General features: G+C 47.6%; 1 protein-coding gene across 1 annotated transcript; it reads right to left on the bottom strand.

Annotated features, from left to right (window-relative positions):
• Window positions 1-569: 569 nt before the first annotated feature.
• Window positions 570-12,913, bottom strand: LOC106849925 (carnosine N-methyltransferase 2). Its single transcript, XM_014870843.2, has 9 exons — window positions 12,814-12,913; window positions 11,222-11,440; window positions 9,088-9,149; window positions 7,582-7,720; window positions 6,011-6,063; window positions 2,820-2,927; window positions 2,581-2,711; window positions 2,180-2,273; window positions 570-1,378 (listed from the first exon to the last, which is right to left on the bottom strand). Exons 2-9 carry the CDS (start codon window positions 11,245-11,247, stop codon window positions 1,023-1,025), a joined length of 969 nt encoding a protein of 322 aa, XP_014726329.1. The 5' UTR covers window positions 11,248-11,440; window positions 12,814-12,913; the 3' UTR covers window positions 570-1,022.
• Window positions 12,914-16,061: the final 3,148 nt, after the last annotated feature.

Genomic DNA, 16,061 nt, shown 5'->3' with positions numbered 1-16,061 from the left:
CATCACCCTGAGCACCTCCAGGTGCACGTAGGTGTGTCCTACCCAGCTTAAGCATGGAAAAATCAGACATTGGGATGGCTTCTGTGCCTGCAGGTATTTCCCACCTGAGCTGTTTGCAATGAGGCTGCTGACACTGCAGCTTTCCCAAGGTCTGCACAGCACCACAGTGCCAAGCGCAGAACCAAAACTCATTGTGGGGCATCTCCCTTTGGAGCTGGCTGCCTTGGCAGCACCTCCTTCACCCTCTGAACAACTCAGGCCCCTGGGAAATAGTCTTGACTTACCTGTATTAACATTTTAATGGCATACATCCCATTTTAGTGCCATTGGTGCTGTTTTGCTGTGCTGCAGTGATGCTGCTCCAAGAGAGCCAAGCTGCCTCCCAGGGCTGCAGCCCAAGGACAAGCTGCATCTCTGTCCCAGCTCTTCCACATCCTCAGGCTCATCTTTCTCACAAGAAACCCTTAGTGCTTCCATAAAATGGTACTTTGCATATTTTTTGTTTTTAACTCAATGACCTCTTTGTTCTTCATTTTCTATCATCCCACGTGTGCAGAACCAGATGTGACTTTTTTGTTTTAAGATCACTTTTATTTTATATGGAGACAAACAGTAGTAAGAAAGTAACAAAATGAATGTCTGCCTGAAAGAGCACAGGGCAAGTATCATCCTGGGTTCCAAAATATTCTCCAAACAAAAAGGCTGATAAATTTTTAAGACGTATCTATATTGTGAGGCGCTGAGAGATTTGGGGCAGTAAATGCCTACGCTGATAAAACCGTGTGAAATAGCCTAGTGCAGAGTAACTTACAGCTCAGTCCTGGGTGCAGTGACATCACCCGGGTGCAGAGCAGCAGGGACACGTTGCTGGTTTTGTCCTGGCACACATGGCAGCAGTGGGTGGCACACACAGCCAGCACTCCCCCAGCTGCAGAGGTCACACAGACTCGTCCCGACGTGGAAAAGTGGGAGTCCCAGTGAAAGCACAGTGTTAAAAAACAAGTCCAGGGAGGCTCGGGGCTCTAGGACTCCACGACGATCATGCTGAGGTTGTTGCAGAAGATGACCCTGCCGTCCCTGGTGCTGCTGCACTCGGGCTGGCACAGAGCATCCCGCAGCCGCCGCCGCAGCGCCGCCGGCGCCGTGCCCAGGAAGTTTTTCGTCCCGGTCAGGAAATCCATCATCAGTCCTCCCAGCGCGTCCCCCTCGGTGAAGCACTCGGTGATGTCCCAGCCCGAGGGCAGCTCGTAGACGCGGTGCTGAGCCCCGAGCCGCCGCAGCACCTCGGTGATGCCGCCGCAGGTGATGTAGTGCCCGCTGTCCGTGGAGGGCAGGCAGTCCCTGTGCTTCTTCCACAGGCTGGCCCACCCGCTGCTGTCTGCGGGGACACCCGGGAAGGTCACTTTGGCAAAGCCAAGGCACTCAAACACCAGCTAATCAACCACGAAAACAGCTGGAAGAGTTCCCTCGCTGCCCGACTTTCGGGAGAGTTTTCCCCTTCCATGAGCATACTTACAAATATCTGTGCCTCATAAAACTCTGATCTCTCCCAGCCCTCCCTCCAATGCTGTCCTGTTTAAAGGAAACTCTCAGGAGATGTCTCAGTCCCAGGAGATGTCTCCAGCACTGAGTTTCCCCAGAAGGAAGGGTACACACAGAGGTACCAATGTGCTGAGCCTGACCAGCCTCTTAACTGGGCCAAAACTGTGCAGATGTTTCCACACATCAGACCTCAGTTATAAGTGTGTGGCATGCTGGACAGCCAAGGAAAGGAGCAGTCTGAATGGCAGCATCTGTTGTCTTTCTGGGGTCTGAGTCATTGCTATAAGGATGAGTCCACCCAGAGCTCAGGTTGTGTTTTTACAGTGCTGATTTCACCATGAGAAAGGATTGACCCTCATTCATGGACACAGTTCAGCCACACTTGTCTCTACTAGATCCATTCCAGAAGCAGGGAAGCAAGAACACAAAGGCTGTGCCTAAGTGGCCCCATCAGACACTGGAGCCCAAGGCTAAGCCAAAGATTGCATTCTCCATATGAAATCCAGCATTTTTAAAATTATTTACTATAGAATAAGCACTACAGACTTCCCCAGATAAATATTTGTGGCTCTAAAACTTCAAAGCTGTTCAAAACTCCAGCAATGGAGCAGAAAAGAAAAAGTAATGTCTCCCTTACCTGATAAAATTATGATCAGGAGTTTACCGTGATGGTCGAGGCAGCTGTGGAAAAATTTGATAGTATTGGGAATATCCTCCACACGGTACAGCATCTAGAAGAGACAGTGACACACAGCCATTATTCCTCCTCCACAGTGCAATGGCCCTCCAAAGGCTCAAACCCTTTCTTTTAGAGGTGTTTTAAATTCTGTTCCAGATGCTTGCCAGCCTTTCCTGATTTCACATGCCCATTTAGGGACTCCTCACAGCACTGAGCACTGCCAGCTTTGGTGTTTGTAGAGCTTCTGCAGAATTGTTATGGGAGAGCTGTGCTCAGCTCTGGTCCTAAATTCAAGCATACAGCAGAACTGAAGGGGGTAGTTAAACCAAATAGTCCTGTGTTAAAGCCATGTCCATTACCTGGATCATATGGATGAAGTCAAATTTCTTATGTGTGCCTTTCTCCTTCACCTGCTGTTCATACTCTAAAGAAGTGAGTTGGTGCCAAATAAAAGAAACATTCTGCAGGTCTGGAGCTTGATTCACCAGCTCTGTTTCAAAAAGTAGAAGAAAACCATAAATTTCATAAAAATAGCAGAAAAACTCATCATTCAAATGTATGGTTCTTGCTATAATCCAGGCAACAGGTGTAGCCTTACCTTTGTAAGCTGCCACGTGCTGTGGGTTGGGCTCCACAATCTCATTGTCAATAAAGACCCCTGGGTGCACAGCCTGCAGTATCCTGATCATTTTCAAATCCTGCTCACCTATTCAATAAACACAAATTCACTACTTTAGAAACCAGGTAAATGTGATGGAAGGATGCCAGTGCAGCTGCCACCACTCCTGCCAGGAAATCCCCCAGCAGAAGTGAGGCATGTTCATGTCTGTGGCTCATGCAGTGGCATAGCCTGGTGATATTCTCACCATGGTATTGTACAGCTCAGGCTAACAGAGAGGTACAGAGGAGCCTGAGAACAAGGCAGAGACGAGCAGCAGCACAGAAACCTGCTAATGGCAATACCCTGGGTTGGGAGACAGACAGGTCAAAGGAATCACAGCTCACTGTTTACAAAATTAACCACGAAACATGAGTTTTCAACAACCCCAGGAAGTTTTATGGGTGCAAGAAGGCAGCTGGCACAGCTGTGTAATCCCAGCATCCTGGGGTGGCCCATGGCTTTGGGGCTGTCACAGGCACACAGTGGCTGCTGTGACACAGCCCCAAGGCCTGGGAGCTGCATCTCAAGAGAAAAGACCATTGACATGCAGTGCTCTGGATCCTCCCTCTTCAGGGATTGTCTCAGCCCAGGGCATCAAATAACTGATGGTTATCTTGGAAATACAGGTAGAGACTCTCATATTTGTGTGGAAGTGCCCTGCAGATTTAGCTACTGGTGCTCCTGTGCTCTGTGCAAGCTCTGGAGGAGCAAGCAGCAGTCTGTCCTCCTGTTCTAGGAAATTTCCAGCCTCTTCTGAGGTAATACCAGTCGCACTGCTTATTTCCCAGAAATGCCATGATATGCCAAGTGTATGAGCCTCCCTGATTGACTTGAAACTATGTAAATAAACAGCAGATGCAGCCACCTTGATGGGACCTCTGCAAGAATCTCGCCTGCAGCTGATGGTGGGGCCTAAAAATAGCCCTGGCCTTGCAAATGTCACACAGAGAGGTCTTGATACAGGATCCTGCATCCTCCCTGTTCTTTCAGCTGATGTACCAGCCAGAGGAAGAGCCGTCATCCTTGGCAGGTGCTGCAGTGCATAAAATTCAAGGAGGGAAATGCCGGCCATGCCAGCACTACAGGGACATCCCAGGAAGGATGAGTATTTTGAAATTAGAGGAAAAAATACCCCAGGCCCGTGAGGAATGCAGTGGCAGCAGGGCAGGACTGGACAAAGGTTCAAGGAAGGAGGCTGTGGCTGCATCCATGGAAGGGAGTGCAGGGACCAATATTGCTGGCAGGAAGGAAAATCCCAATAGCAAGCAGCCGAATCATTTGTGACAGTCCTGGATGCCAGTTTGTAAGTGCCCGGTTTGGGGAGCACCAGCTCTTAGAGCTGCCTGCAGGCTCAGGGCAGGGCCAGAGGCAAAACATCACTGCCCATGCCCTGGAGCCACTGATGGAGGCAAATGCCTCTATCAACAGCAGGTGGATATCTTAAAAGCTGCCTAGATTTGGAGGTTTTTTCACTCCACCTCTGTCAAATTCCTTAATCCACTGTTTGAAAGAGCAAGTAATAACGTCTTCAACCAGGGTGTCTGTAAAAACAAGCAAGTAAAATACAGCACTCTAGGGCAGGAATTTCTCTGCTGCAGCTTGCCCTGCCAGCAACAACCCTTCAGCACTGACTACAGCAAGGCTGGGACAGGACTGGAACCTCTCTGCCACTGGAAAGTTCCAGCTCAGAGTTAACCCAGCCACGAGAAACCATGGGGGGAGTGAGAAAACGTGATTTGGACCACGACAGAGGCTTTCAGGGTGTGGAATCGGCCACTAATCCCTATTAATATTTTCATCAACTAAACTAATTCTGGGGGCTCTGTGAAACCAGAGTCCTCCTCTGAAAAGGTCAGGGATCAGATATAACCTTTTACTGGGTGCCATCCCAGCTCCCTCCCTGCCCAGCCCCAGAAGCTCAGCTCTTGCAGCCGTGGGCAAGCTGGGGGGTGCAGGTCTGGACCCCTGTCCTGGCATCTGTGAGGGGCACTCACCCAGGAAACACAGGAAATCTTGGAGGGTTTGTTTTTCCATTAAAACCTCCTCTGAAGAGGACATAAGGAAAATTAAGGACGATGCTAAAAGTTCATTTCCCCCTTGTGCTTTTGTGGAGTCAGAATTTCTGTTTTATATTACTTAATGAAAATAGAGGGTAATTGAGAACTGAATCATTTCTTCCTGCTTGGTTTCTCATATGGTCCAACATATTCCCAGTTGGGGAAAACAATCAAATGCTAATTTTCTCTTACTCAGGAAAACAAAACTCAAAAAGTGAGAAAAATGCTTTCATTTGAAAGTATTAGCACTTAAAATTCAGCTGAAAATACTTTTCAAAGCAGAAGTAAACTCTGACAAATCAAACCACTGCTTCTTTTCTCTACTCTTTATTTTCTCCCAGTTTCCCTAGGAGCAAAGTTGGCTGTTTCACCACTTTTTTGTTTAGTTGTTTTGGGTTTTTTTAAACACAAATGCATTTAGAACAACTTTAAAGCTATTTTTCCAAAGGATAGGTTTCTCTCTGGGGAAAAATATCATTTGCAGTTAAACCTTACTTATCACTGGGTAAAAACACAGCAATAACAAAGAAGCAAATCTTGAAAAAGCTGATGCAGTCCCATGCTAATGGTTGTGGCCAGGTGGTTTTGCATTACTGAGAGCAGAGCATTGCCCAGCCTTGGCCTCTGGGATCCCTAAAAGCAAAGCAAAAGGAGACATCCCTTCAGGGGGAATAGTCTGCGGCAGGATTTTGGGTGGAAAGAACTTCTCCAATGTCTGTAATTCTCTCCAACCAGGTTTGGAGATGCTCTGGTACCAAACCAGAAGGAGGAGTCCTTGCTTTGAGGCAAATAAAGTCAGGTGAGGTGATAGTCACCAAGAGGCAGAAATTAAGTTAAAATCACACATTTCTCCCTGCCCAGAATGATCTGAGCAGTGTTTCAGAAGGGAAATGGAGAGGGAAGGAAGGGAAGGAGCAGTCCTCTTATCCCAGCTCCACTTTTCCTTCTGTTCATCAATAGGAAACGCTGTCATTAATGTCTGATTAATTAATTAATGTCTCACTGGCCAATTTTTCAGTATCTCCTTCTGCTCCCCACAGGTCACCCGTGCCCCATCCCCACCCTCCTCACCTGTGCCACTCCCAACTCCCAGAACGTTGATGGTCGATTTTCCAATGCCAAGACTGAAAGGATAAATACACATTACTTAACCACACTGTATCACAGGACTTCATGTTTTCATTCTTACAGCTTGGCTGACACGTCAGCCTGGAAATTTTCATGCCATGCCCCTGAATCAGGACAGAAATTGGATCATCCCTTCCGAGCCTGGTGATAACCAGCATGGCAGGAGCCTGCCCAGAGCAGCCAGCTCGTATTTCAAAGTATAGTAGGCACCACGGTGTAGAGTTTCTCACCCTTTGCCAAGGAGGTTTCTTCAGGCTGTGCAAAAAAGCCTCTGGGAACCCCAGGGCAAAGGGGCTGGACCTGACTGGGATGGCACTGCTGGGGAAGCAGGGACCAAGTGAGCTGGGAAAGCCTCAGGAGTGAACACTGGATACAAATACCCAGAAAAAGCAAAGCCATTAGGTTATCCAGGTGACTGGAAATCATCTCTTATCAACATTAATCTTGGATTGAAATTGGGAGAAGGTCTGAATCTTCAATAATTTTTACCTTAGAAGAATTCTTTATTAAAAGTCATGTGCTTCCTAGCAGAATATTTAATACCAGCCGTGCTCTGACATGATTTATGTCCTTACTCTGTTCTCAGGCATGGACTGTGCCAAGGAATTGAGTTTTCCAAACAGTCTCAGGAGGCATCACAGTAATGATTCCACAGGAGTGGGATGAGTTGCAAGTCCTGAAGAGTGTGAGCAAGTCCAGGAGCCCCAGCCCTAATGAGGGTCCAGACCCTTTGATAAACCCCAAATCAGCATCGTAGAAAGCCACAATGTTTTCTATTATTTAAATTCACAATTAAAATGTCTCAATATAATATTTAATAATTATTATGTTATTGTTTATTATATATATATATATAATCTGATCTGTAGAATAAAAATTTGCCTGCCTACACTTTTTTTCTCAATGGAGAAAAGTACAGTTCCTATAACATCCAAAAATTATCCAGATTTTAAAGGACTTTTTTATGCTTTGGATATGGGCTGTTCTGAACTCTCTGCAGTTATCCAGCCCTAAGATATTACATCAGTACTTTACAAAACTGATTATCATTTGGTATTTAAGCAATGCAAATCGACTTAGGATAGAAATAAGGAGGTCTTAGGGGACTGGAAAAACCACGAATTAGCCACTAGGAGAGAATTAGAGATGTGTTTCTGTTTGGATGGATGTGATGAAGTCCCAAAAGCAGGGAGAGAGCACAAGAGAGCTTTCTTTCAGAAAAGAACAAACAACCAAAAAAACCAACTTTAATCCTCGGAAAATCAGCTAATGAAAAGAGATGGATATGAGAATGAGGTCTTGAGTCTTTCCTTAACATAAGCTGAGAGGCAGCACAGTGAATTAATTGAAACAGCACTCTGGAGTCATTAAAGAGAATATCCTGAAAACCACTATTAGGGGACTTAAAACCGAAAAACATTTAAAGTTCATTCCTGCCCCAAAGAATCCTTAAATATTTTTGCAGACTCCCAGGACAACAGATGGCTTTCCCACCTGTGGGAAGTGCTCCTTACCCAGCCATGATGTTGGGCATTTGTTCCCTGTTGAACTCATCCATGCACTGGTGCTCTGTTGAGTGATCCAAGAATGACTTAAAGGCCTCCACATACTCCTCAGCCGTGAGGCTTCTCATGGAAGGGATCATGTAGAGCTCTAGGGAAACAAATATGGATTGCATGTCAGAGGCTTCGAGGCATGTGAAGGGTCAAAGCACTTACCTCATGGGAGATACCCAACCTAACCCAACAGGAGCCAGAGATCTGGGAAAACTATGCAGAGGATGCACTTTCCAGCTTGTTCACACTCAGAGTGAAAAAATTGTTCTTGGTTACCCTTTGACATCAGCATGTTTGCTAAATGACTCATCATTACAGGACAGCCTGAGGAAATGTCTCCAAAATGTTTAGCCAGATGTGGGGCACTGTGTTTGAGAGAAGGGATGGAACTGGAGGGGTTTTCTGGACTAAAGAAAAGGTGAAAGGAGGCACACAGTGGGTCCAAACCTGTGGGCCATCCCTCGTGCCCATGCTGGACAGTGTGACTGAGGTGGCAGCTCCTGGCACTTCCCAGGAAAGGTGAGGCAACACAAACACTGCCACCTGCAGCTGAGGCAAAAACAGCCCTGTGCATCTCATTTGTGACTCTGGACAGCATGGCACTGAAATGGGCTGCCAGGGAGGTGAATTCCCTGCTGGGACCTGCAGCTCCTGGCCAGGAGTGCCACTGGTGGCCAAACATTTCACCTCAATGGGCTCATGTTCACATGTGGGTGGCTGACACCAAGATCTCTCCCTCTGATCCAAAACCAAGGGATACTCAATGGTTCCAAGCAATTATTGCAAAGTCTCCCTTTCCTGCTGTCCCATCCTAAAGACAGGGCTGTTGCCTGGGCACAGGGTCAGGGCTGAGGAGCAGTGGCAGGACAAAGACTTGAGGTTCATGATGCCCTGCAGTCCTGAGTCTGTCTCTGCAGGAAGGCCCTCGTAGTGCAGCCTCCACCTGTGAGATCAATGCTGAAAAGGCATCATTCAGTGAGGAAAAAAATCAGCTATTCCTCCTAAATGAAACGAGGATGAAGGACAGGACTCGGCAAAACATCACCATCCTCATTTTTGCCTTTCAAGGAGTTGCTTTTTTATCACCTGCTTTTAGTCACCACTAATAAGAGAACCATGTATGTCTCATCCAGGACAGTGCAATCTCAAACTGAATGTCTCTGCTGTTTCCAAAACCACATGTCCTTGGCAGCTGTGTTCCTGGTCCAGCCCTATTGGAGATAGACATCAATGATTGGAGATAGACATTAATGTCTATCCTCAACACTTTGAACTCTACCCTAACATAAACCTGAAATCTGAACTGCAGTCAGCGTACCATCCTGTTTCTTCATCTTTTCCTTTTTTTTTTTTTTTTTAACAATCTCTAACTCCAAAAGAATTAAAACATGTTTGTAGTGATAGCAATCTGAGTGGGCATTTTATTTTAATCTCTTTTTTCTTTTTTTTTTTTTTTTCAAATACCTGAATTATCGTGTGGAGTTGTCAGAATCTCTGCTTCAAAGTTCATGCTGGGGAAACTATTCCTGTAAGGAAAGTATAGCACTTCAGTTATTTGAAGAACCTCTACGCTTTTTTGAAGCTGTACTGAAAATGCAGAACAAAGGGAAGATGCTCCAGGACAAATTTTCCTCTCTTGATAATCCATAATTTATTTTGTTCTTTTTTTTACTAGAGAAAGCCAAAACTTCTTTGAAGGTGATCATAGTCATAGAATCCTAGAATCAATAGAAGAGTTTGGGTTGGGAGGGACCTCAAAACTCATTCCAATCACCTGCCATGGACAGGGACACTTTCCACCAGCCCAGGTTGCTCCAAGCCCTGTCCAAGCTGGCCTTGGACACTTCCAGAGACAGGTGATCCACAACTGGCTTCCAGCACAGCATCCAACACTGCTTCAGTGTTTGTCTGAGATGTGCTGTGGAAGTTTTCATACCCATGCAGAACCATTACCCAGTCAATGCAGCTGAAAGCATCAGACTGAATTTTCCCTTTCTTCATTTCCCTTTGACATCATGCCTCATACATAGAAGAGGAGTGAGGTGCCACTGGCAAAAGGAAGGGATGAATTTAAATTGGAGCAAGGACCTCACTTCTGCAAAGAAAAGCTTGGGATGGGGCTGCCTGTGCAAAGGGAAGAGTCACTTCCTGGGTAACCACATTTCAGTATCAAGGTGCACAGCAAGTCTTATGGGTGATATCCTGTGTAAAGTGTTTAGACACACCTATGCTTTGCTGATAGAAAATGCTTCAAGGACAAGCAGTCTGAGATAGTAGACCCCAGCCCAAAAGTCTCCTTTGCCAAGGAAAAAATCCCAAGTGAAGAAAAAACTAGGCAGGAGGTTGGAAAGTAAAGAAGGGAGTTTGTAGTGGGGCTTTGAGATACAAATGTGTAATACAATATGCAATATGCTGGCCATGTGGCAAGGAAGTGGCCTTGTGCAAATACTGCACTGCTGTGGTCAATGAAGGTAAGAAAAGATTGAGATGTCCCAGAAGTCTCAGAGACACTGGGGCACTTCCAGAGTCCTGCAAGTGCAGCTGATTTCATCTGAGTTCCGTGCCAAAGTCATGTAGCCCATGTCCATGGGGTATGTCAAAGGTGTCTCTTCCACCACCTTGACCTCACCTCTCCCCAGGAAAGACCTCTCAGAAGCTCCTCAGGAAGAAGCCAGAACTCAGCCCACCTCCATAATCTGCAGCTTGGCTGCAGGCCAGTCCCTCCAATTTCCACTCAACTCTCCCACCTCTTCCATCTCTGCCCATCAAAACAGAGGGTTGTTCTGTCCCCTCAGCTGGGTGAACCCAAGGTGGTTTTCAGAGTAAATCTCCTATTAAAATGCCGAAGGGTAGTGTGGCTTTTCCTGTGCAGGGAGGAGCAGCTTTGAACATGAAATCCATTTCTGACAGGTCAAGCGTTTCCAGCCATGCCAGGAGACCTGGACAGACTTCAGCACAAGCATTCACCAGCACAGATGATGCCAAGATCTCTTCCACTGACACTTTTGCCATTTCTCCACAGGCAGGGGTTAGATTCTGAGACTGATTAACACTTGTGGCTGGGAAGGTGAAATTGGAACAAATGAACTTCCTCTAAAATCTGGTGAAAATCCAGACCAGATCCTAAAATTTACAAATAACATTTTGGGCTGGTCCTGCCCACCCTAGGACCTTAATAGTCAACAGCAGGACTGAGGCAGTGACTGCCAGGGAGCAGGATGCCCACGGGCAGCTGGTCCTGCCACAACTCCCAGCTAAGCCTGAGATTGCAAGGTTAAACCTCTTCCCTCCATGGGCAGAGCTGGGTGCATTATGGACAGCACGTGCAGGGAAGTCACATTACTACTTTAGATGATGCAGCCTCTTTAAATTGAAATAGTTTTCTCTAGGAACACAAATTTCAAGAATATCTTCATAACTCATAAACTTCATTATTCCTAAACTCAGGCTGTGGAGGGGCTAGAGATCTGCCCCTCAGCCACCATCCTTCCCAGGACACGGGCACATCTGCTGCTCCTCCCACCTCCCACACACCCATGTGTGACACAGAGACAGCAGGTGGGGAAACGCCACCCCGCTCCCTGCCAAACCCACACACCTCTTCACGTCCGGAGCCGGCTCCATCGCGGGGGCGATGCTGTGCAGGGACAGGGGGACACTGATGATCCTCGTGGGTCCCTTCCAGCTCACACCACGGCTCCGTGACCCGGCAGAGGGTGGGGTCAGCCAGGAGCCGTGCCCTAGGTCAGCATGTCCAGCGTGTCCAGCGTGTCCAGAATGTCCCGCACGGCGCTCGGGCACCGCGGCTGTGCCGGACCTGGCGGGACAGGCAGCGTCACTGGGGCAGGGACAGCGACAGCGACAAGGAAACCCGAGCCCCGCCAGTGCCGCAGCCGTGTCTTCATGGCACGGGGGACAGAAACACAGAAAGGGACACCTTGAGGCTTCCGAACATTCGGAGCCCGAGTGGCAGCGCCCGGGCGGTGGAGCCGGCGCCGGGCAGACCGGGGGCCGTGCCCGCCCAGCTTGTAATGCGCTCTGAGCCTTGTGTCTCCTTGCTGCTCGCTGCCCTGGGCAGGAGGGGATGCTTTCCTGCATCCTTGGTGTATGGGGATGAGCTGGGACATCCCTGCCTTGCCCAGGGAGCAGAGGAGCTCGTTGGCTGCCCGGAGACCTGAGCAAGCGATTTTCCCGTCTGTGACTCAGGGAAATGGGGCACAGTGGCCGAACCTCTAGCGAGCACTGCAGCCCCGGGCAGCCTGGAACCCCTGTCCTGCCGCACCAAAGGGATGGGCAGCCAGGACGGGGGCAGCGAGCCCAGCCTGCTCCCACTCTGCTTGCTAAACCGCAGGGATTAGAAAGAAAGGAAACATTTTTGGGGACAGCTATCCAGGGCAGAGATGGCTGGAGGTCCCCAGGAAGGGATAACGCAGCAGAGACTGCAGTGGTCACAGTTCCAAATTCAGAAAATCCTGAGTGCTCCTACCCGCACCCACAGGACTGATGCTCCTTTTGCCTAACATCTAATAACATGAATGTTAATTAAAAAAAAAAAAAAAAAAAAAAAAAAAAAAAAAAACCAAACAAACATTTAAAGAGGTCCACTTGTGGAAAGAGCAGAATTAGAATCCTCATCACTCCCATTCCCTGAAGACAATGGGTGGAATAGATTGAGCAGAGGACAGATAAAGCCTCCCTTCTTGCTGAGATCCCCGGAAAACTTCCTGCCCTGCAGAGGTCCCTGAGACCAGCGACCTCAGGTGCAGATGCTTCACCATCAAGTGACCTGCCTTAGTTTACACTACATTTGGCTTCCAGGTGGATTTAAGATATCCACCTCAAGGTAGGTCTGCAACAACTGCAAATATTCAAAATATTCCAGGTGAGGAAAGACCAGAGCCTCTTTGCTAGGTCTAAAGTGCACCTTTGCCTCCTGGCGCAGTGTGACCACCTCGGCAGTGATTTTACATCAGTTAATTCCATCCCTCAGCAGTCCCAGCAGAGATGCCATCTCCCAGACACCATTTGTGCACCAGTGGATGCTCCTGGAGTGTCCCAGCCGAGCCCTAAGCGCTGTCCCCGCAGCATCCTCGTGTCCCCCAGCCAGCTCTGCGTGTCCCAGCCAAGCCACCCCCAAATCCCCCGATGCCAAAGCCAGGGATGGGATGGACACCCGGCAGGCGGCCGTACCTGCCCGCAGCTCTGCAGAAACCTCCAGCAGCCGGGAGCTGCAGCCCCTCGGGATCCTCCTTGTAGCTGCCCGGGGCTCTGCTCCCCCTCCCTGCCCTGCCCTGGCCGTGCCAGGGCTCTGAGCCCCGTGGGCGATGCCCTGAGCCCGCATTAGTCTCCAAGAGCCGCCTTTGTTCGCGGGGCGGCGAACAACGGGACATTGTGGGGACATTGTGGGGACATTGTGGGGACATTGTGGCACTGCAGGGCTGGCGGCTCTGGGGGATGGACCCTGTCCTCTGCCAGCCCTGCCGAGCTCGTGACTCAATCCCGGCTCTGCTTGCCCTGCAAACTGGAAAAGCTGATTTTTGATCGGTCAGAGGATGCCTAAAGCCAGAGCTGGGCTGCAAGGACAGGAAAACAAAGCCGCTGCTTTTCCTCCCGCACTCTGCGGCTCCCGAGGTCAGTTTTGGGCTGATCCTGCAGAAATAGGTCACGCACTCTCACTGGTCCCTCTCTGTGTGAGGCTGGTATTGCCCATGGCCCCAGCTCCCCTCAATGTCCCATTTCTATCACACCACAACAAGCTCAGACTGCATCTCCAGGCAGGAAAGCCTCGGTATTGACATCAAATTTCAATGAATTTACCTTCTAAATAGCAACCAGTTTTAAGCTGGTGATTGTCAGGAAGGTCCTTGGCATTTTTAGAGTGTTGATGGCAGAAGGATTGGTTTTTAAGGTTCCTTTTAAGGTCCCTTTTAACCCAAAGTACTGTATGATTCCATGTTTACTACTTTGTTTTTTGAGAACTCTCCAAATCCACCTAGAACAGTCGATTAAAGCTCAGGTAATGTAACACTGATTTTCTTGAGAGCAAAGCTCTTCTGCAGCAGTTTCCTGTTTTAATGAAAATGTTTCCATCAGTTAGATATTTTCAGTTTTCTAGACTAATCTTCTCAAGTACAGTAGTTTCTGTACTCTCCTAGGTGAAATATTTCTTGCAAACATGTTATTCTCCATCAAGCAAATTCTGGTAGAGAGAAGGATAACCAGCAATTCTGTAGCACCCATTGTCCTGATAGTTAACAACAACATTGCTCATTAAAGGAGGAAATTTTGTTTTTCTTTAATTCTTTAATCCTTTAATCCTGGGCAGCAGTAGATTTGGGGGTTTGAACAATAGTATTTTTTAAAATATGTATATATAGGATATTTTCCTATGAGAAAAAGAACATAATTTCTGATAAATACTGAAAAAAAGGCACTGCAGAAGCAGAACCCATCCCTCCCTGGGGGCAGCAGCCCTCACTGCTGCTGGGTTTCAGACATGTTTCTGTTCAACCTCCCAAAAAACCTGAAATATCTGTGTCTTAGACATAATTATTTTTTTATTTTGTTTTTAAACACAGCCTTTCCTGCCTCTTTATGAAAGCCTGGGTCCTGGTACAGCTCTTCCAGACCTTTTAAGATGACCCTTTTCCCCCCTTTGGACTAGAGGTCATAACTCATGTAGCTGTAATTACAGAGCCAAGGTAAGGGCAGAGGGAAAGTCCAATGTGACTGCCTGCAAAAAAAGTCTCTTTGATTCAAGGTGAAGAGCAGCCTTGCTCTCCAACCCGTCCAGTATTCAAAAAAGAATGTGTATGAGAGCAAAGGCAGATATGGTAAAATGTGCCTTTTACCCCTCAAAAACTCACATGTCTTCAGCCAGGAAAACACACTTGGAGTTTAAATTTCTCTGGCTGTACCTGTGCTGCTGCCAGCAGCATGTGCTGGGAGTCCAACATCAGCAGGATTAAACACATCCAACAGGAACAGCTCTCCAAAACAGGGGGATTTGCAAATCCTGCTGTACCAAAACATGAGGAATTGCCAGCAAAAGAGATTTTGTCTCTAGCTCAAAGTTAGCTGTGCAAATAGTAAGGCCAGAGACTGGTCCCTGAGAGGTTTTTTTGGTTCAAGAGGATGAATTGAGGGGGGACAGGAAACGAGGGATCAGAATTTAAATTATTTTTACTTACCTGCTCTTAAAGCAAGGCTGAGCCCAGCCAGCACACCACATCTGAATGGAAGAGATCTGAACGCTCTGAGCAGCCAAAGCATCCCAGGAAAAGCCACTCTGCCAGGCGAAAATGTGTTACAAAATTGGAATATCTCTTGGAATATCTCATAGGATGATGAGTCACATTTCCGTGGGTCAGCAGAGAGAAGAGGGGGCAGGAGCCCAGAGGGGGATGCTCACCTCTCCCACACTTTGGCTGCTCCTCTGTGAATCTTTCTGGTCTGTCCCACTCTTAAAAAGAGTAACCTCAGCTAAATCAACTCCTCTTTGAAAGCTGGGTCAAAGCTTCTTTTCCATTGGCGTCAAGTTCTGCCATTTCTCAAACCATGAAGAATATTTACACAAATAGATCAAATCCAGCAGCTTTGGCAAATCGAGTTTAGCAATGTGCATATCTGACATGGAGCAGATTGCAGTAACAGAGGAGAGTTTGTCCCAACCAAAGCACTACAGATTTATTTTACCAAAAGCCACTAGATGGGGATGCAAGGACACTTTTCTGCTGTCTGTTATGCTTTGATCCCATCACATTGAGCTGGAGCTTGCCTTTCCAATTCACAGGGGCTGCTGTTGTCTTTCCTTTTTCTCTTCAGGAGCTGACAGTGGTCATTTGGAAACTTATCACTCGCTGAGGGATCCTGTAGGGATCAAGCCTCAGGCAACACTTATGGTGCAAGTGCTTCTTGCTGAATATTATTCTGTGCACCAAGACTTAGGAAGAGTAAAGAGTTTGCCTTTCAGTTTGTGGATTAGTCTTCTTTTATAGGCTGTGGGAAGAAAACGTACCTTAGATTGAACACAGGGGGTGAAAATGGTATTCATCTGGTAATCTCTGAAAATGTCCATACTTTGGAGCAGTTATTGTAGAAAAAAGCCAGGAGATTTCCTGAGGCTCAGTAGTCAAATCTCTGGGTAATTTTTTTTTTGTCTCTCCTCTTTTGAAATCCACAGTTGTCCTAAATAAGCAAGATAAAACCAGGAGAATTGGTGTGGCAGAGGCATGGGCAGGATCAGCCCTGCTCTCCAGGGCAGGAGCACTCCACATTTAGGCAGCAGGAGTCTGTGCAATGCATCACAAATGCTGTGGGAGCGAGGAGGGCTCCAGTCCTACAGTAATTGTCAGCTCTGACCCCCAGTAACCTTGGCCTTCTGCAGTGAGCACCCACTCTTACTATTTTATCTCAAGTGTCAGGATATTTACTTGCTT

Source organism: Sturnus vulgaris, chromosome 7 (genome assembly GCF_052056855.1).
Source record: "Sturnus vulgaris isolate bStuVul1 chromosome 7, bStuVul1.hap1, whole genome shotgun sequence".
Taxonomy (NCBI): Eukaryota; Metazoa; Chordata; class Aves; order Passeriformes; family Sturnidae; genus Sturnus; species Sturnus vulgaris.
Note: the sequence above shows the minus strand (reverse complement) of the source record. Positions and strands in the feature narration are given on the sequence as shown.

Bases quoted from the DNA above. Each gene is read 5' to 3' on its own strand.
- LOC106849925 (XM_014870843.2), bottom strand. From the start codon at position 11,247: ATGGAGCCGGCTCCGGACGTGAAGAG. The intron at 6,064-7,581 runs GTAAGGAGCACT...TTATCCTTTCAG, and splicing joins ATGCCCAACATCATGGCTGG to TCTTGGCATTGGAAAATCGA. The intron at 1,379-2,179 runs GTAAGGGAGACA...GTGTCCCCGCAG, and splicing joins CCTGATCATAATTTTATCAG to ACAGCAGCGGGTGGGCCAGC.